The 20,584-nt window shown below is 44.1% G+C and overlaps 2 protein-coding genes across 2 annotated transcripts; both read right to left on the minus strand.

Annotated features, from left to right (window-relative positions):
- Nucleotides 1–1,348: 1,348 nt before the first annotated feature.
- On the minus strand, nucleotides 1,349–19,009 carry LOC125523187 (long chain acyl-CoA synthetase 4). The gene is made up of 19 exons (XM_048688238.2): nucleotides 18,763–19,009; nucleotides 18,504–18,567; nucleotides 18,316–18,405; nucleotides 16,825–16,881; nucleotides 16,627–16,675; nucleotides 6,414–6,490; nucleotides 5,407–5,446; nucleotides 5,222–5,316; nucleotides 4,565–4,732; nucleotides 4,352–4,462; nucleotides 4,190–4,277; nucleotides 3,631–3,697; nucleotides 3,464–3,539; nucleotides 3,233–3,350; nucleotides 2,857–3,102; nucleotides 2,627–2,766; nucleotides 1,935–2,117; nucleotides 1,720–1,839; nucleotides 1,349–1,578 (listed from the first exon to the last, which is right to left on the minus strand). The coding sequence occupies exons 1-19, from the start codon at nucleotides 18,888–18,890 to the stop codon at nucleotides 1,543–1,545; spliced, it is 1,953 nt and encodes a 650-aa protein (XP_048544195.2). The 5' UTR covers nucleotides 18,891–19,009; the 3' UTR covers nucleotides 1,349–1,542.
- Nucleotides 19,010–20,257: 1,248 nt separating this feature from the next.
- Nucleotides 20,258–20,584, minus strand: LOC147958163 (ethylene-responsive transcription factor ERF105-like). Its single transcript, XM_087531980.1, has one exon. It carries the CDS (start codon nucleotides 20,582–20,584, stop codon nucleotides 20,258–20,260), a length of 327 nt encoding a protein of 108 aa, XP_087388106.1.

Genomic DNA, 20,584 nt, shown 5'->3' on the forward strand with positions numbered 1-20,584 from the left:
GTACCTTTTCAAAAATAATGCGAGCACCAGTACTTGAACCCTCGTGGGCTGGGGATACCACTTGTCCCTCTAACCATCCAACCACAGATTGGTTCGCCTAAACCCAAATTTGTCATTGTGTTTCCTTTTTCTTTTTAACTACGAATTTGCTTAGAAATAGCTGGGAAATCGCCATCGCAAGGGGTACAAGGGAAACCCAGGGGAGCCTTCCTTAAAAGTAGCATACTGATGGTTAAAGAACAAAATGAAGTGTGATGCCTAGTTCGGGGAAATAGCAGGATGCCAAGGCCATGGTACCACTGCACAAAATTCAAAATTTTAAGACTTAATTTTTTTCCAAAAATTGGTCAATGCTCACAAGATATGTATCCCTAAAAAAGTTCAAATCCATATTTGAAATACTCTTGGAAAATATCAGGCGATACCATGGGTTAGATGATCCCCGCTGCACGAAAATCAAATTTAGAGTGTTTCGCTATATATAAAAAAATTAAATCCAAGTCCGAAATACTCATGGAGAACAAAAAAAGAGACAAACCCCGACATGAACAGTTACATTTTGTCATCATGTCCCTTCTTCATTTTCGATCCACGAATTTGCTCTGAAATAGCCGCGGAATCGTCCCCGCAAGGAAGGAACGGCCGGAGGAAAACCCACGAAAGCGACACGGTTCGGCCGGACACCTGGTGCGCCTCACAAAACGGCACGGCGATGCATGTAGCACCAAAAGAGAAGAAATGTATATGCTCCTCCCTCCCTGACTGAAACCTCAGCGACAGTAGAATAGAATTTCAGCGGCAGTACGCACGCCAGACGCCCGGTCTCGCTTGCGACGGTGACATGCTCTGTGCCATCTAGCCGATGCCTCTCCCTTTCGCGTTGGCATTCACTCACTTGGTAGCAGCATGTGGACTGCTTTTGGGAAAGTTCGCTCATTCGTCAGTGGAGCTCAGAATGTTCAAAACCATAAGACAGCGTTTGACTGCTGACCATTGATTCAACGCCCCCCTCCAGTTTTAATGGTGGCAAAGAAAATTATTTCATCTAAAAGAAATGGTGCCAAAAAGCACAGTGATAATATTGGTGGGATACAGGTCAACAAAGACAGAAGAGAAGATTCGGAAGAACTGGCCGAGAATCTTCAAGCCTGTCTCCGCGTATAGGGCAGGGAATTTAAGAATGCCGGAGGGTGACGCCGGCGTCCGGACCTGCGCTGACGCCGGGCTGCTGACCGGAGAAGGCCGCACCAGCAACAGTAATAAGCCAATCAATCAGAGGGGTGCAGACAGAGCACCGAATAGGATTCAGAGGGAAGGAATATCGGTTGTGTGAAAAACGTAGGCAGCCTTCAGCAACAAGCCTTGTCGTATTAATTAACCCGGAGGGAATATCATCATTGTGTGAAAAACGTAAGCAACAATTGACAACAAAGTCTTGTACATTAATTAATTAATTTACATACACACGCGCGCACACGAGGATTCGATGGAAGCGCCGAGGATCGAGAAACCGTTTCGCTGCTGTTCAGAGTGCCCGCTCTCCTACTTCGAGCTCTTGTAGAGCGCGTCGATGGCTCCCTGAACATTAACGCAAAACATGATTCAGGTAAGCGATGGCGGTTTTTAGTCTTACTTGTGCAAACTGTAGAACTTTTGAAAAAAGAACGGCACGACAAGCCGGAATTGGGGAAAAGTGTGCGTTTCATTATGAGGTCTGACCTGGTAGTACTTGAGCATCTGAGGCCGTTTCTTCTTGTACGTCGGGGTGATGAGGTCGCGCTCCATGTCGAACGGCACCGCGTCAAGATGGACCGCCCTTACGAACTCGAACCCTTTCAGCTGGCAAAGGCGAAAACAACGGGGACATGTTAATACTGGCTGGAACAAACAGTGGCGGTAATTGGGCTGTAGATGGCTAAAACAGGGCGCTTTACCTTCTTCTCCTTTGCAGCCTTTGCGAGTTCTGCTATAAAATGCTCTTTAGTCTTCGCGTTCTCGCATAGTTCTTCCAGATTTCCAGTGATTCCATTCTGTCCAGCCCAGTTCTCGAGCGCTTGTTGGTTGGGGTTTATCACAGCAATAAGGAAAGATTCAAAGCTGTTCCCGTACACCCATATCTGAAATTGATCGGCAGAAACATGAATACTGAGACAAATGGCGGATGAATTGGATATAGAAAATAGACCAAAAACATTATCTATGTCTTGCATGTATGCCCTTCTTTTTTTGACACATGTGCTCTGTGTAGTCTCTCAAATGATCGCAAGTGAAACGACAAGAGAAACCACCAACAGAATATAATTTTGAGAAGTCGCTGTTTTCAGGGATTAACATTGATGCATGTTTGGATTATATACCTCTAACTAATGGCTTTTGCGGTGCTACTATGGTAAAAAAATTATATTACTGAAGAAATTAAGAAACATGTTATGGCATCAGCGGTCATCACACTGTACCAACTATGAACTTGTCTTCAACTTCAAACTAACACTTTAATTACCTACCTTCAAAATCATGTGCCCTACACAATTCTTTCACCAAGCATGTGCATAAAAGTAGGACCAAACCCAGTGAAGACAGAAATCGCGACAGTCACTTGCAAAGTGAATAATTGACTAATATTTACCGAATCAATCTCTGGAAGAACACCGTAGATATTCTCTAGATTTTCCACTGCAACATATTCTCCCTGTGAAAGCTTGAATATATTTTTCTTTCTGTCAATGATTTTCAAGGCTCCGTTTGGTTGCCACTCACCAACATCCCCTGTATCATTATTCAACTCACAGTCATCATCTAAAATATAATAACCTAAGATATCCATTGCCTCCAGTTGAAGTTAGGGATATAGCTAACCTGTGTGAAACCATCCATCAGTCAGGACTTCCTGTGTTAGGTCCTCTCTTTTGTAGTATCCAGAGAACAGAACACTTCCCTTTACGCATACCTCGCCACGAGGAATGCTAGCCAGAGCATCATAACCCATCTCTGAAACTGACTCAAGGCGAACGTCTATATGTGGAACTGGTGGGCCAACAGTCCCAGCCATGGAGAATTCATTTGGTATGGCAGCAAAAGATCCCGCACAGGTTTCGGTGAGTCCTAAAATTGGAAAAATTGGAATTATATAAAGCTTTATTAGGAAGTGCTTCTGTCATCTAATAATATGTGCAATTCATCTGCAGGGCTTGTCTACGTAATAATAAAGGAACTTAAACAACAAGGTGCATACCATAGCCTTGAACAACATGTGCACATGTCACAACCCTCAAAAATTCTTCAACCGCCACAGCAAGAGGAGCGCCACCAGAGACGATAATACGGATTTTTCCACCCAGCCTTTCTTTCACCTTAAAGATAAGCACTACGTTAGGACATAGTATATAGACATAAAGTTACATTGACATTTTTAATTCTATCTGATGAAGTATAAGGTTGGTTGCTCTTGAATGTCTAACTGTACCTTGCTGAAAACTAACTTGTCAAAGAATGGAGATGCCTTCTCATGTTTAATTCCTTTCTTCATGCTGTCTAGTTTCCTGATGATTCAATAAAATACGTAGCTATAAAAATAAAGTGATATGTGTACTTAAAAAAAGGGTTCTCGGTTATAATCATGTGCAAACTTACATCTTGTAACCAAGATTGAATAAGGTTTTCTTTAATATACCACCAGCAGAAATCTTGGTTGTAAGACCTACATAAAAATAATAATGCATCGAATATTAGGCAAAGTAAAAATAGACATTAGTACATTACATGTAATCTTCCATTGAAGCTATTCGTTACATGTCATCCATCTCTATGAAGTTTGATAGTCTCCGTTTATTTCCTTTTGCAGACTTATCGATTTTTTCCACCAATACTTTAAGTACGGTTTCAACAACTACATCAACTGAAAGCTACAGCATTTCCTCATTGGTGATTAATTAAGATCTTCGAAATCTATAACAATGAAACCGCAGAAATAACTTTTATTAATGCATTTGGAGATAATGAAACAAATATGAAATAATATCTGAACATGTTCACGTCACTGATAGAAGAAAGCAAGAGTTTACAGAAACTTGTGCAGTTATTACTTCTGTAGCAAGTTATGCAATCGAAGAAAAGTGCTTTATCCAAATGACACAATAATGGATTTTGTATAAATATCTAACTATGTTAACAGCTAACATCTGGAGTTTACCTGAATATATTCTGTCGAGTACACGTGGAACAGCACAAAATACTGTTGGTCTTAGTGCTGCAATATCATCAACCAACAACTTGACATCCTACAGATGCATGACACTAATATCAGTATGAACCAATTGACTACCTAGGTAAATAGAGTATTCACAAAGCATACCCCACGCCAGAATCCGATTCTCGATCCATGAGATATAAACACTTCCTCAAACATCCTATCGAAGACATGAGCTAGTGGAAGATATGACAAATAAACATCGTCTTGATCAAACTGCAACCACAAAGTGGAGAGTAACAAGCATTACTTGTGTGATCCAATGAAGCATGTGCAAAGATTATTTCCTTATGAAATGTGTTGGGGCTATATACTTACAGGTTCACCAATAGATTGCACTACAGAATCAGCACCTGCCAGGTTAATAAGAAGGCTTTCATTTGATATCATAACACCTTTAGGGTCTCCTGTTGTTCCACTTGTGTACATGATCGTGCAGATGTCGGATTTCTTCTTTTCAGGAAGATCAACAGGTTCACCTCCACCCTATAAACATGTCAGGCACACAAGTTTATGAGTAACTTTATTATAATGGTTCAATAGCACGTCATACAGGAGTAACTTGGAAACCTTACATTATGAATGAAATGAACTACAGTTCAGTATTTTCAACTAGAATACAGGACAGCCTGAACTATTTCAATAACAAGGGACCAAGATTATTCACAAAATTTACCTTATTGGTTGTGCAATATATACTATTATAACAATCATGTAAGACATATAAGTAGCTAATATGTCACATTTAATATGATATAGGTAAAGCTACTTCAGGGTTTTGCAGGGGGTGTTAAAGATCTTATTAGGAAGCACTAGATCTATTAAAAAAAAGTCCTATCTTATTAGGAGACATGCCAAAATAAGATAATTTGCATTGCATATTTCTTTTCTTAAAAGAAAGATTGTTGCGAAGCACTTCTTTCCATAACTTCTATCAAAACACCTAAAAGAAGCTAGCTGAAGACCAAATCTTACCGTGATCAGGAATTCCTCCCATGAGAAAATGGACAGCCCATGGTTCTTAGCTTCCTCTTTCTGATCGTTTGTGACTCCTCCGAAGCTGACGATTGCTGAAAATGAGTTAACAATAGAACCAATGTAAGTCCCACAGTGACGAACCATCTAATTGATCGATACCGCTTATTATTGCAACAACTTACTTTTCAAATACTTTGAAGTGGCATGACAGGTTTTCAAGAGCTGCCACAATTGAAAGCATCAGCAATCAGGGCACTAGGGACTGTAAAGGCTCAAGCAAACAGTAAACGGATCCAGAATTGTAATTTTCTCTTGCTAACACATCTCCTGATCTGTGAGGATAAACATAATTGAGAAAATTGCTTCCATTGGACAGAAGCGAGACCTCTCCGCGGCGCACTGACGATGAATCGGAGAACTAGCCATCTAAATAAGAACTAGCCCAACCTAGATCCTGTGGAGTTGACCCGGCCGTCGCAGTCGGCCGCGGCGGGGGGAACCCGAGAATCGCCTGCAGCGAGCCCATAGCACTCGCCTCTCTCGCGGAACGGACCTCCGTGCCGTCATTGGGACGGGGCTGCACCTCCCGCTGCAAATCTCCAGCGGTGATTCGCCGGGGAAGGCCTGGCGGCGTCGCCCGTGCGGCGCAGATGCCACCGGTGTTCGCCGTCAGTCTTTTTTTTTTTTTGCTGCACGGTCGTGGGGTTCACCGCGCGACCTTACTGGGCCGGGCCGGGCCGGGCTGATGTAAGGCTACGACTAGACGGGCCGAAAGGGTCGTACATACTTGTTGGACTGTTGTGGTTAACTGACCAGCTCGGTTTTTTTTTTAGAAACCCGTGTGACATTTCTCCATTCCTCCTCTTTCCACATCTCTGAAAGACCATAAAATTTAATACAGCTTGGTATCTACTCCCTTCGTCACATAATATAAGAGCGTTTTTTATACTACACTAGTGGTTCATTTGTGTAGAACTTCTTCTATATTATCATATTATGGGACGGAGGGAGTATTTTCAAACCGGGGTTCATTTGTGTAAAACTTCTCGGATTTTGATATTCATTGTGGGCCAATCATGCGCGCTTAAGAGGAATAAAAATATATTTGACCTAGTGTAGTAGTGATATTCTTTGTTTGAAACTTGTTAATGGAGTGATGAAATTTAGGACTAAGTGGCCGCATTGGTACCTCGCCAATCTTCTTCTCTTCCACAAAAACAATCAAGAGTTCGGCATGGCAGGTGATGAATTCCACTGCATTAGCACCTGGACAAAAAGGAGAGTATTAGTCGGATCCAATCTTGATTAAACTTGCGTCTTTGCTAGTCGTGAAGATTAGTATAACATGACTTCATGTCTTTCTTTCTTTTGGCGAGCATGTGTAACATACACATTTTTAAACCCTAGAAAAGTATGATTGTTACTAACGGGGCTAGGCACTTGTTTTTGCCAGAATAAAATAATTTACACGCCCCAAAATATGTGATGTGGTTTGAGTTTAAATTTTGAACAAAAATCATGTCACTTATTTTGGGATGGCGGGAGTAGTAAGTACTCCCTCCGTTCTTTTTTCCTCTGCATATTAGGTTTTCTTAGGTTATACTTTTGTGAAATTTGACTAAATTTATATTAAAAAAATAAATATATCAAAATATGTGACGTGGTTTTGTAAAATGCACGCACCAACCAGTTCACCGAAAAGCTTAAGCTGATGGAGAAAGGCGGGTTATGCATTTATACGCAACATTCCTTCTCACGCGTGGCTCCGTCAGGCCTCAATGTAGACCAAAATTAGGCTGCATTTTTTTATTTTTAAATTGCGCCAGCCGGGTCTTGAACTCAAGACCTCTTGGCTCTAATACCATGTAAAATTGTATGCATCAGTCAGTTCATCCAAAAGCTCAAACTAATAAAAAGCTGGGTTATGCATTTATACGTCAACAGTTTCTGTTGTCCCACGATGACGTGCGAGCTCGACTTTAAGATGGTGGTTTTGGGCAACCCGATGGCTATGGTTTTGTGACTCACAGTCCTGAGATGCAGGGATATGAATGAGGTGGTAGGTCATATGTGCTTTGTCTTAGGGCAGTTAGGTTTTTTGATGTACTAGGTTCGAGTTCCAGTCGAAGTAGATTTGGATCGTCGGATTGAGATGGAGGTTACAAGGTTGGCTTTTTTTGGCTAGACGGTAATTACATGCCCAAGTCGTCCTATTATTTTTGTATTTGACATGGCTTGGAGAAAAGAAAATACAAGATACTCCCTCCGTTTCTTTACTTCACATATTAGGTTTGTCTTCAGTCAAACCTTTTAAAGTTTGACCAAGTTTATAGAAAAATACAAACATTCACAATACTAAATACATATAATTAGATCCATCATAAAAAAGGTATGTGGATTTTCATAATCTTTAATATAAATTTGGTCAAATTGAAGGAAATATGCCCTAGAGGCAATAATAAAGTTATTATTTATTTCCTTATATCATGATAAATGTTTATTATTCATGCTAGAATTGTATTAACCGGAAACATAATACATGTGTGAATACATAGACAAACAAAGTGTCACTAGTATGCCTCTACTTGACTAGCTCGTTAATCAAAGATGGTTATGTTTCCTAACCATGAACAAAGAGTTGTTATTTGATTAACGGGATCACATCATTAGGTGAATGATCTGATTGACATGACCCATTCCATTAGCTTAGCACCCGATCGTTTAGTATGTTGCTATTGCTTTCTTCATGACTTATACATGTTCCTATGACTATGAGATTATGCAACTCCCGTTTGCCGGAGGAACACTTTGTGTGCTACCAAACGTCACAACGTAAATGGGTGATTATAAAGGTGCTCTACAGGTGTCTCCAAAGGTAGATGTTGGGTTGGCGTATTTCGAGATTAGGATTTGTCACTCCGATTGTCGGAGAGGTATCTCTGGGCCCTCTCGGTAATGCACATCACATAAGCCTTGCAAGCATTACAACTAATGAGTTAGTTGCGAGATGATGTATTACGGAACGAGTAAAGAGACTTGCCGGTAACGAGATTGAACTAGGTATTTGATACCGACGATCGAATTTCGGGCAAGTAACATACCGATGACAAAGGGAACAACGTATGTTGTTATGCGGTCTGACCGATAAAGATCTTCGTAGAATATGTAGGAGCCAATATGGGCATCCAGGTCCCGCTATTGGTTATTGATCGGAGATTTGTCTCAGTCATGTCTACATTGTTCTCGAACCGTAGGGTCCGCACGCTTAACGTTACGATGACAGTTATTATGAGTTTATGCATTTTGATGTACCGAAGTTAGTTCGGAGTCCCGGATGTGATCACGGACATGACGAGGAGTCTCGAAATGGTTGAGACATAAAGATTGATATATTGGATGACTATATTCGGACACCGGAAGTGTTCCGGGGAGGTTTCGGATAAAACTGGAGCACCGGGGGGTTACCGGAACCCCCCGGGGGGTTAATGGGCCTCATGGGCCTAAAGTGGAGAAGAGGAAGGGGCTGCCAGGGCAGGCCGCGCGCCCCTCTCCCCCTAGTCCGAATTGGACAAGGAGGGAGGGGAGGCGCCCCCCCTTTCCTTCTCTCCTTCCACCTCTCCTACTTGGACAAGGAAAAGGGAGGGGAGTCCTACTCCCGGTAGGAGTAGGACTCCTCCTGCGCGCCTCCTCTAGGGCCGGCCGCACCCCCCCTTGGATCCTTTATATACGGAGGCAGGGGGGCACCCTAGAACACACAAGTTGATCCTCGTGATTGTTCCTTAGCCGTGTGCGGTGCCCCCCTCCACCATATTCCACCTCGGTCATATCGTTGCAGTCCTTAGGCGAAGCCCAGCGTCGGTAGAACATCATCATCGTCACTACGCCGTTGTGCTGACGGAACTCATCCCCGAAGTTTTGCTGGATCGGAGCCCGGGGAGCGTCATCGAGCTGTACGTGTGCTAAGAACTCGGAGGTGCCGGAGTAACGGTACTTGGATCGGTCGGATCGGGAAGACGTATGACTACTTCCTCTACGTTGCGTCAACGCTTCCGCAGTCGATCTACCAGGGTACGTAGATCATACTCTCCTCTCTCGTTGCTATGCATCACCATGATCTTGCGTGTGCGTAGGAAATTTTTTTGAAATTACTACGAAACCCATCAGTGGCATCCGAGCCTAGGTTTTATATATTGATGTTATATGCATGAGTAGAACACAAGTGAGTTGTGGGCGATATAAGTCATACTGCTTACCAGCATGTCATACTTTGGTTCGGCGGTATTGTTGGACGAAGCGGCCCGGACCAACATTACGCGTACGCTTACGCGAGATTGGTTCTCCCGACGTGCTTTGCACAGAGGTGGCTTGCGGGTGACAGTTTCTCCAACTTTAGTTGAACCGAGTGTGGCTACGCCCGGTCCTTGCGAAGGTTAAAACAGCACCAACTTGACAAACTATCGTTGTGGTTTTGATGCGTAGGTAAGATTGGTTCTTGCTTAAGCCCGTAGCAGCCACGTAAAACTTGCAACAACAAAGTAGAGGACGTCTAACTTGTTTTTGCAGGGCATGTTGTGATGTGATATGGTCAAGACATGATGCTAAATTTTATTGTATGAGATGATCATGTTTTGTAACCGAGTTATCGGCAACTGGCAGGAGCCATATGGTTGTCGCTTTATTGTATGCAATGCAATTGCGCTGTAATGCTTTACTTTATCACTAAGCGGTAGCGATAGTCGTGGAAGCATAAGATTGGCGAGACGACAACGATACTACGATGGAGATCAAGGTGTCGCGCCGGTGACGATGGTGATCACGACGGTGCTTCGAAGATGGAGATCACAAGCACAAGATGATGATGGCCATATCATATCACTTATATTGATTGCATGTGATGTTTATCTTTTATGCATCTTATCTTGCTTTGATTGACGGTAGCATTATAAGATGATCTCTCACTAAAATTATCAAGAAGTGTTCTCCCTGAGTATGCACCGTTGCGAAAGTTTTTCGTGCTGAGACACCACGTGATGATCGGGTGTGATAGGCTCTACGTTCAAATACAACGGGTGCAAAACAGTTGCACACGCGGAATACTCAGGTTATACTTGACGAGCCAAGCATATACAGATATGGCCTCGGAACACGGAGACCGAAAGGTCGAGCGTGAATCATATAGTAGATATGATCAACATAGTGATGTTCACCAATGAAACTATTCCATCTCACGTGATGATCGGACATGGTTTAGTTGATTTGGATCACATAATCACTTAGAGGATTAGAGGGATGTCTATCTAAGTGGGAGTTCTTTTAAGTGAATTAATTGAACCTAAATTTATCATGAAACTTAGTACCTGATAGTATCTTGCTTGTTTATGGTTGATTGTAGATAGATGGCTCGTGCTGTTGTTCCGTTGAATTTTAATGTGTTCCTTGAGAAAGCAAAGTTGAAAGATGATGGTAGCAATTACACGGACTGGGTCCGTAACTTGAGGATTATCCTCATTGCTGCACAGAAGAATTACGTCCTGGAAGCACCGCTGGGTGCCAGGCCTGCTGCTGGAGCAACACCAGATGTTATGAACGTCTGGCAGAGCAAAGCTGATGACTACTCGATAGTTCAGTGTGCCATGCTTTACGGCTTAGAATCGGGACTTCAACGACGTTTTGAACGTCATGGAGCATATGAGATGTTCCAGGAGTTGAAGTTAATATTTCAAGCAAATGCCCGGATTGAGAGATATGAAGTCTCCAATAAGTTCTATAGCTGCAAGATGGAGGAGAACAGTTCTGTCAGTGAGCATATACTCAAAATGTCTGGGTATAATAATCACTTGATTCAATTGGGAGTTAATCTTCCAGATGATTGCGTCATTGATAGAATTCTCCAATCACTGCCACCTAGCTACAAGAGCTTCGTGATGAACTATAATATGCAAGGGATGAATAAGACTATTCCCGAGCTCTTCACAATGCTGAAAGCTGCGGAGGTAGAAATCAAGAAGGAGCATCAAGTGTTGATGGTCAACAAGACCACTAGTTTCAAGAAAAAGGGCAAAGGGAAGAAGAAGGGGAACTTCAAGAAGAACGGCAAGCAAGTTGCTGCTCAAGAGAAGAAACCCAAGTCTGGACCTAAGCCTGAAACTGAGTGCTTCTACTGCAAGCAGACTGGTCACTGGAAGCGGAACTGCCCCAAGTATTTGGCGGATAAGAAGGATGGCAAGGCGAACAAAGGTATATGTGATATACATGTTATTGATGTGTACCTTACTAATGCTCACAGTAGCACCTGGGTATTTGATACTGGTTCTGTTGCTAATATTTGCAACTCGAAACAGGGACTACGGATTAAGCGAAGATTGGCTAAGGACGAGGTGACGATGCGCGTGGGAAACGGTTCCAAAGTCGATGTGATCACGGTCGGCACGCTACCTCTACATCTACCTTCGGGATTAGTATTAGACCTAAATAATTGTTATTTGGTGCCAGCGTTGAGCATGAACATTATATCTGGATCTTGTTTAATGCGAGACGGTTATTCATTTAAATCTGAGAATAATGGTTGTTCTATTTATATGAGTAATATCTTTTATGGTCATGCACCCTTAAAGAGTGGTCTATTCTTATTGAATCTCGATAGTAGTGACACACATATTCATAATGTTGAAGCCAAAAGATGCAGAGTTGATAATGATAGTGCAACTTATTTGTGGCACTGCCGTTTAGGTCATATCGGTGTAAAGCGCATGAAGAAACTCCATACTGATGGACTTTTGGAACCACTTGATTATGAATCACTTGGTACTTGCGAACCGCGCCTCATGGGCAAGATGACTAAAACACCGTTCTCCGGTACTATGGAGAGAGCAACAGATTTGTTGGAAATCATACATACAGATGTATGTGGTCCGATGAATATTGAGGCTCGTGGCGGATATCGTTATTTTCTCACCTTCACAGATGACTTAAGCAGATATGGGTATATCTACTTAATGAAACATAAGTCTGAAACATTTGAAAAGTTCAAAGAATTTCAGAGTGAAGTTGAAAATCATCGTAACAAGAAAATAAAGTTTCTACGATCTGATCGTGGAGGAGAATATTTGAGTTACGAGTTTGGTGTACATTTGAAAAATTGTGGAATAGTTTCGCAACTCACGCCACCCGGAACACCACAGCGTAATGGTGTGTCCGAACGTCGTAATCGTACTTTACTAGATATGGTGCGATCTATGATGTCTCTTACTGATTTACCGCTATCGTTTTGGGGATACGCTCTAGAGACGGCCGCATTCACGTTAAATAGGGCACCATCAAAATCCGTTGAGACGACGCCTTATGAACTGTGGTTTGGCAAGAAACCAAAGTTGTCGTTTCTGAAAGTTTGCGGCTGCGATGCTTATGTGAAAAAGTTTCAATCTGATAAGCTCGAACCCAAATCGGAGAAATGTGTCTTCATAGGATATCCAAAGGAAACTATTGGATACACCTTCTATCACAGATCCGAAGGCAAGACTTTTGTTGCTAAATTCGGAAACTTTCTGGAGAAGGAGTTTCTCTCGAAAGAAGTGAGTGGGAGGAAAGTAGAACTTGACAAGGTAACTGTACCTGCTCCCTTATTGGAAAGTAGTACTTCACAGAAAACTGTTTCAGTGACACCTACACCAGTTAGTGAGGAAGCTAATGATGATGATCATGAAAGTTCAGATCAAGATACTACTGAACCTCGTAGATCAACCAGAGTGAGATCCGCACCAGAGTGGTACGGTAATCCTGTTCTGGAAGTCATGCTACTAGATCATGATGAACCTACGAACTATGAAGAAGCGATGGTGAGCCCAGATTCCGCAAAATGGCTGGAAGCCATGAAATCTGAGATGGGATCCATGTATGAGAACAAAGTATGGACTTTGGTTGACTTGCCCGATGATCGGCAAGCAATTGAGAATAAATGGATCTTCAAGAAGAAGACTGACGCTGATGGTAATGTTACTGTCTACAAAGCTCGACTTGTCGCAAAAGGTTTTCGGCAAGTTCAAGGGATTGACTATGATGAGACCTTCTCACCCATAGCGATGCTTAAGTCTGTCCGAATCATGTTAGCAATTGCCGCATTTTATGATTATGAAATTTGGCAGATGGATGTCAAAACTGCATTCTTGAATGGATTTCTGGAAGAAGAGTTGTATATGATGCAACCAGAAGGTTTTGTCGATCCAAAGGGAGCTAACAAAGTGTGCAAGCTCCAACGATCCATTTATGGACTGGTGCAAGCCTCTCGGAGTTGGAATAAACGCTTTGAAAGTGTGATCAAAGCATTTGGGTTTATACAGACTTTCGGAGAAGCATGTATTTACAAGAAAGTGAGTGGGAGCTCTGTAGCATTTCTGATATTATATGTGGATGACATATTACTGATTGGAAATGATATAGAATTTCTGGATAGCATAAAGGGATACTTGAATAAAAGTTTTTCAATGAAAGACCTCGGTGAAGCTGCTTACATATTAGGCATAAAGATCTATAGAGATAGATCAAGACGCTTAATTGGACTTTCACAAAGCACATACCTTGACAAGATTTTGAAAAAGTTCAAAATGGATCAAGCAAAGAAAGGGTTCTTGCCTGTGTTACAAGGTGTGAAGTTGAGTCAGACTCAATGCCTGACCACTGCAGAAGATAGAGAGAAAATGAAAGATGTTCCCTATGCTTCAGCCATAGGCTCTATCATGTATGCAATGCTGTGTACCAGACCTGATGTGTGCCTTGCTATAAGCTTAGCAGGGAGGTACCAAAGTAATCCAGGAGTGGATCACTGGACAGCGGTCAAGAACATCCTGAAATACCTGAAAAGGACTAAGGATATGTTTCTCGTATATGGAGGTGACAAAGAGCTCATCGTAAAAGGTTACGTTGATGCAAGCTTTGACACTGATCCGGACGATTCTAAATCGCAAACCGGATACGTGTTTACATTAAATGGTGGAGCTGTTAGTTGGTGCAGTTCTAAACAAAGCGTCGTAGCGGGATCTACATGTGAAGCGGAGTACATAGCTGCTTCGGAAGCAGCAAATGAAGGAGTCTGGATGAAGGAGTTCATATCCGATTTAGGTGTCATACCTAGTGCATCGGGTCCAATGAAAATCTTTTGTGACAATACTGGTGCAATTGCCTTGGCAAAGGAATCCAGGTTTCACAAGAGAACCAAGCACATCAAGAGACGCTTCAGTTCCATCCGGGATCTAGTCCAGGTGGGAGACATAGAGATTTGCAAGATACATACGGATCTGAATGTTGCAGACCCGTTGACTAAGCCTCTTCCACGAGTAAAACATGATCAGCACCAAGGCTCCATGGGTGTTAGAATCATTACTATGTAATCTAGATTATTGACTCTAGTGCAAGTGGGAGACTGAAGGAAATATGCCCTAGAGGCAATAATAAAGTTATTATTTATTTCCTTATATCATGATAAATGTTTATTATTCATGCTAGAATTGTATTAACCGGAAACATAATACATGTGTGAATACATAGACAAACAAAGTGTCACTAGTATGCCTCTACTTGACTAGCTCGTTAATCAAAGATGGTTATGTTTCCTAACCATGAACAAAGAGTTGTTATTTGATTAACGGGATCACATCATTAGGTGAATGATCTGATTGACATGACCCATTCCATTAGCTTAGCACCCGGTCGTTTAGTATGTTGCTATTGCTTTCTTCATGACTTATACATGTTCCTATGACTATGAGATTATGCAACTCCCGTTTGCCGGAGGAACACTTTGTGTGCTACCAAACGTCACAACGTAAATGGGTGATTATAAAGGTGCTCTACAGGTGTCTCCAAAGGTAGATGTTGGGTTGGCGTATTTCGAGATTAGGATTTGTCACTCCGATTGTCGGAGAGGTATCTCTGGGCCCTCTCGCTAATGCACATCACATAAGCCTTGCAAGCATTACAACTAATGAGTTAGTTGCGAGATGATGTATTACAGAACGAGTAAAGAGACTTGCCGGTAACGAGATTGAACTAGGTATTTGATACCGACGATCGAATTTCGGGCAAGTAACATACCGATGACAAAGGGAACAACGTATGTTGTTATGCGGTCTGACCGATAAAGATCTTCGTAGAATATGTAGGAGCCAATATGGGCATCCAGGTCCCGCTATTGGTTATTGATCGGAGATTTGTCTCAGTCATGTCTACATTGTTCTCGAACCGTAGGGTCCGCACGCTTAACGTTACGATGACAGTTATTATGAGTTTATGCATTTTGATGTACCGAAGTTAGTTCGGAGTCCCGGATGTGATCACGGACATGACGAGGAGTCTCGAAATGGTCGAGACATAAAGATTGATATATTGGATGACTATATTCGGACACCGGAAGTGTTCCGGGGAGGTTTCGGATAAAACTGGAGCACCGGGGGGTTACCGGAACCCCCCGGGGGGTTAATGGGCCTCATGGGCCTAAAGTGGAGAAGAGGAAGGGGCTGCCAGGGCAGGCCGCGCGCCCCCTCTCCCCCTAGTCCGAATTGGACAAGGAGGGAGGGGCGGCGCCCCCCCTTTCCTTCTCTCCTTCCACCTCTCCTACTTGGACAAGGAAAAGGGAGGGGAGTCCTACTCCCGGTAGGAGTAGGACTCCTCCTGCGCGCCTCCTCTAGGGCCGGCCGCACCCCCCCCCTTGGATCCTTTATATACGGAGGCAGGGGGGCACCCTAGAACACACAAGTTGATCCTCGTGATCGTTCCTTAGCCGTGTGCGGTGCCCCCCTCCACCATATTCGACCTCGGTCATATCGTTGCAGTCCTTAGGCGAAGCCCTGCGTCGGTAGAACATCATCATCGTCACCACGCCGTTGTGCTGACGGAACTCATCCCCGAAGCTTTGCTGGATCGGAGCCCGGGGAGCGTCATCGAGTTGTACGTGTGCTAAGAACTCGGAGGTGCCGGAGTAACGGTACTTGGATCGGTCGGATCGGGAAGACGTACGACTACTTCCTCTACGTTGCGTCAACGCTTCCGCAGTCGATCTACCAGGGTACGTAGATCATACTATCCCCTCTCGTTGCTATGCATCACCATGATCTTGCGTGTGCGTAAGAATTTTTTTAAAATTACTACAAAACCCATCACAAATTTCACAAAGTTTGACTTGAGAAAAGACTAATATGCAAAGGAAAAAAGAAACACGAGGAGCACTTACTAATATTATATTCTATGAAAAAAAATTCTAGTCCTTTAACTACTCCCTCTGTCCCATAATGTAAAATGTTTTTTGACACTACACTACACTAGTGTCAAAAAGCGTCTTACATTATGAAACGGAGGGAGTAATTTTCTATGGTTTTAAAAGTGGCCTGTTAGACTTGGCAGATACTACGTACCAAGAGTGTCGTAGAGCGGCACGCAGCAAACTCCAAGGGCATTGCAAGCCTGCAGTATATGGTGAAATAAGTTGCAAAGCCAGACAAAAACATATGTATATACAATATTCATCTGGAAGTACTGCAATGTTTTTCACTACAACATCATATACGGGGATAAACACTGTTTAAGTGAGGGATGATTAAGTAATGATTTACCTCCATGCTGATAATCCATTCCGGACAATTTGCACCGTAGATGCCAGCGCGTTCACCCTGAAATTAACATCACTTTATTTCAACTTTCTTGTGAGGATATTATGGTACGTGTCAGAGGGTTCGTTAGTAAACATTCGGACAACACGTACGAGAGTTGTTTTTGTCAAACACAAATTAATTTAATTTGTGTTAATGGAAAACGAATATGATAGATGCAGCATCTACACGGCAAGCACGATCGAACTGGTCAACTCTTCCCTGCAGCTAGCGTATGAGCTGGTCAGACTTGAAATGGTTCTGGTGAAGACTAGACTATTCCATGCAAGAGAAAACTTCAAGGGTGGACTTTCTTCGCATCCAGACCACTAGACCAGCCATATCCATGTGACAGTGGTTGTATATTTTGTAGTACTAGTATATATCTGGTTGTAATTTAAGCTTATACAGGATACTGGAAGGGATAAGCATGCTATCCTTTTGTTAAAGCCAAAGGTGATAACACTAACGGTCATTGGCTGATGATGCACCCCATCACCTTTTTAATTGAAACACTTGCAGAGTTGCTACCCAACAACAACAAAAAGATCTCATCATGAGACTATTAACCAAGTATTCTCAACCGCAACTATATTGGTGGTGAGCAGCATATCCGGTATTATTAATAGGTGTATCACTTAACTAATGCAGTTTAGCTACATGTCAGTCAGCTGAATTTCGAAATCGGGTCAATTGATTTTGAATGAAGGAAGGGGAAGGAAAGAGCCTCGCCGGAGAGATGAAGAGGCTCACTATCAGCACCCCTTTATCTATCTTAGGGTTCAAGGGCGGTGGTGGGGCTTCGCCGGAGAAAGAAAATGGACGCGGGCGGGGCTAGAAGGGTTGACCCGGGGCGGCAGCAAGACCCGTGGTGGGGCGAGGCGGTTGCTGGCGGCGGCAGCACACGGCAGGTGGAGGAAAACGCACTGAGGAAGAAGACATAATCTGGGCCGTTCAATTTTCCATCTAACGCTTTAAACTGATCCAGACCAAATTGACTGACCCAAATCAAAATTTCAGTTGATTGACTCCTAGCCATTCCCTAACTAATGATTTCCTCAACGGTTTGTTCAACTTGGCAGCTGTGGACATCGTGGTCCAACCGTGCTCCAGCTAATTAACCGATTACACGAGCAAGCTATGCACGCGATATGGGCATATTATACCTCCACCAACGAACTGTATTGCTAATGATATAGTATTAACAAGTAGCCTGGCGTACGCGTAATTATTACTAGTTGCAGCTACTACTTAATTATATAATTCCGGAGGATTAGGATCGAGAGCAGGGCTTGGAATTTTCTGTCCCCGTGTTGGATCGATTCATGAGCAGTTGACCATCGATCGATCTGATCGCCCAAATTAAGTTTTAGCTGTGGCTTCACATTGTGATAGCTGGTCTACATCATCACGGTCACAATCAAGCTGTGTGTATGCACGCACGCACGCACGCACCTGTTTGACTCCGGAATTGCTCATGGCGGCGGCGAGCTTGATCACGACGTCGCAGACCTCCCTGTAAGTCATCCAGGCGTAGTCGCCGGCCTGCATGGTATTTTGATTCAGCTGCTGGCTCCATTGATTCAAGCTGGCAGAGGGAATCGGCACGGGTTGGCTAGTTGAACTGAAATTCAAGTGAGTACCTTGCCGTCGACAACTGGCCGGTGACCGAGCATCGGGTTGCTGGGGTACTTCTCCACGGAAGCGCTGCAAGATCGCTCGCAAAAGGCGTGTTAGATCGATGGACGAAGCTTCAGAAACAGAGCGGGTTTGAGCATGTGCAGCTCGATCGCCATGGATTTTTTTTAAGCGTATGCTGGCACGGTGGTCGCCGGCCATACGTCCGGCGAGGTGGGATGGGAGTGGGAGTGGGAGGGGTTGCGTGCTAGCTGAATAGCTCACCGGAAGAGGTCCCAGAGGCAGTCGACGCCGGGCGGCGACTGCAGCAGGCCGGTGTCCTTGGCCAGCACGTTCCGGTACGACGGCCCGGCATTCCCCTCGGCGCCGCCCGACTCCACAAGGAACTTCATCGCCTCCGACGACGACTGTACGATACGAGAGCGAAGGGAGAATAGTTGAGGATGGGATGGATCGGAGAAAGGTAGCTGCTGACACGATGCTGGACGGAACAGACAGAGACAGAGAGATCGGAAAGATACATAACATAGTACCATATATACAGCCGTTGGGAGACGTGCTGGAAGCTGTTGCAAGTTTTTTTTTTGGACAGAGAGAGAAGGAAGCCGTTGCAAGTTGGAGTAGTCGTCTCTTCTCAAGACTAAAAAAAAGATCTCTGAAAATTATATTCGGACACGAGGCCCACCAGCCCGCGTCGTACGATGGAAATTGTATTACAGATTGCCCTAAGCATAAAACGTTTTTGTAGGCAGACTATACTGTACGGCGCGGAAAGCGTATAGTGGTAAGCAAACTTCAATTGATATAACAGTACATAGACATGTACTCCCGCTGTTAGGCCGGGGGGAGTATTCTAGAAGGAAAACCAGTCATGTATATTAGGGAAAAAAAAAGGCATATATCGTTAAGATACGCTATAGTTGGATTTTTTTAACATCAGTATAGACACAAACGCTTATATACACGCGCATACACTCATCCTATAAACACACGCACGCACACCCTACCCCTATAAGCACCTCTCAGGAATAAATGCGAGCACCAGGATTTAAGTCCTGGTCCCTATAAACACACGCACGCACACCCTACCCCTATAAGCACCTCTCAGGAATAAATGCGAGCACCAGGATTTAAGTCCTGGTCCCTATAAACACACGCACGCACACCCTATCCCTATAAGCACCTCTTAAAAATAAATGCGAGCATCAGGATTTAAGTCCTGATGGACTGGGGATACCACAGAACCTCTAAAAGCATATCCAACAACCGCGCAACGCGCCGCGCGTTAAAAGTAGGAATACAGCTGGGTTAGCCAGCTTTTGCACGCGGCGGTGCGCTGACTCCAGCGGCTGCTGCAAATTAAAGCGTGCGCGAGCCGCTCCAGCAGACGCGGTATATTTCATCTGTTTTTTCCTACTACGATTCATAGTTCATCCGACTCGGACTCTGCCTGCTTCTACGATAGTCTACTTCTACGATACAAAATAAAACGAAAAACGTGTACTACTCGTCTGACTCAGACTCTGTCTTGGTGATGTCCTCGTCCGACGTGTGTGCGTAGGCGTCAAGGAACCGCTCGTCGTCGGAGTCCAGGAGGACGCATATCTTAGCGCGATGTTGTATTTAGCTGCCGCCCTCCGCGTTCGCTTGTCCTCGCGATAGGCGGCTCGCTCCTCCCTCCTCTTTGCCCTTTTCGCCCTTCTCTGGGTGAAGAACTGTTCCTCGTTGGTATCTTCCGGGAAGCGATGGCTCCACAGCGCTAGGCTTGCTCGTTCATCTCGGCCAGCCTGTGACGACGCTCCCGTCTCCGTTGCTTGCGACGATCCTCGTCGGTGAGAAGCTGTGGGAAAGGCGTCAACTCCTGTGCCTGCTCCCGCGTCGCCACATCGGCGAAGTTCATGTCTTGACGGGACCGCAGGAGACGCCACGCCGCAGCGTCGTACGCCTGGGCGCTCTGTTGGGCGGTGTCGAAGGTTCCGAGGGGGAGGCGCATGCCGCCGCCCGACCGAATCTCGACGGAGTAGGTGCCGAACGGACGCATGCGGACGCCGCGGTAGCCCGAAGCTCCCCGACGGCGAGGCAGCAT

The sequence above is a fragment of the Triticum urartu genome, chromosome 7A, assembly GCF_056163025.1.
Source record: "Triticum urartu cultivar PI428250 chromosome 7A, HENAU_Tu73, whole genome shotgun sequence".
In the NCBI taxonomy this organism is placed as follows: domain Eukaryota; kingdom Viridiplantae; phylum Streptophyta; class Magnoliopsida; order Poales; family Poaceae; genus Triticum; species Triticum urartu.

What these genes read in the sequence shown, in the direction of transcription:
- LOC125523187 (XM_048688238.2), bottom strand. Translation starts at nt 18,890, where the DNA reads ATGAAGTTCCTTGTGGAGTCGGGCGGCGCCGAGGGGAATGCCGGGCCG. An exon ending in GGGAGGAATTCCTGATCACG is followed by an intron (nt 4,733 to 5,221) that starts GTAAGATTTGGT and finishes ACATGTTTATAG; the next exon opens with GGTGGAGGTGAACCTGTTGA. An exon ending in AGGCTGCAAAGGAGAAGAAG is followed by an intron (nt 1,840 to 1,934) that starts GTAAAGCGCCCT and finishes CGCCTTTGCCAG; the next exon opens with CTGAAAGGGTTCGAGTTCGT.
- LOC147958163 (XM_087531980.1), bottom strand. Translation starts at nt 20,584, where the DNA reads ATGCTGCCTCGCCGTCGGGGAGCTTCGGGCTACCGCGGCGTCCGCATG.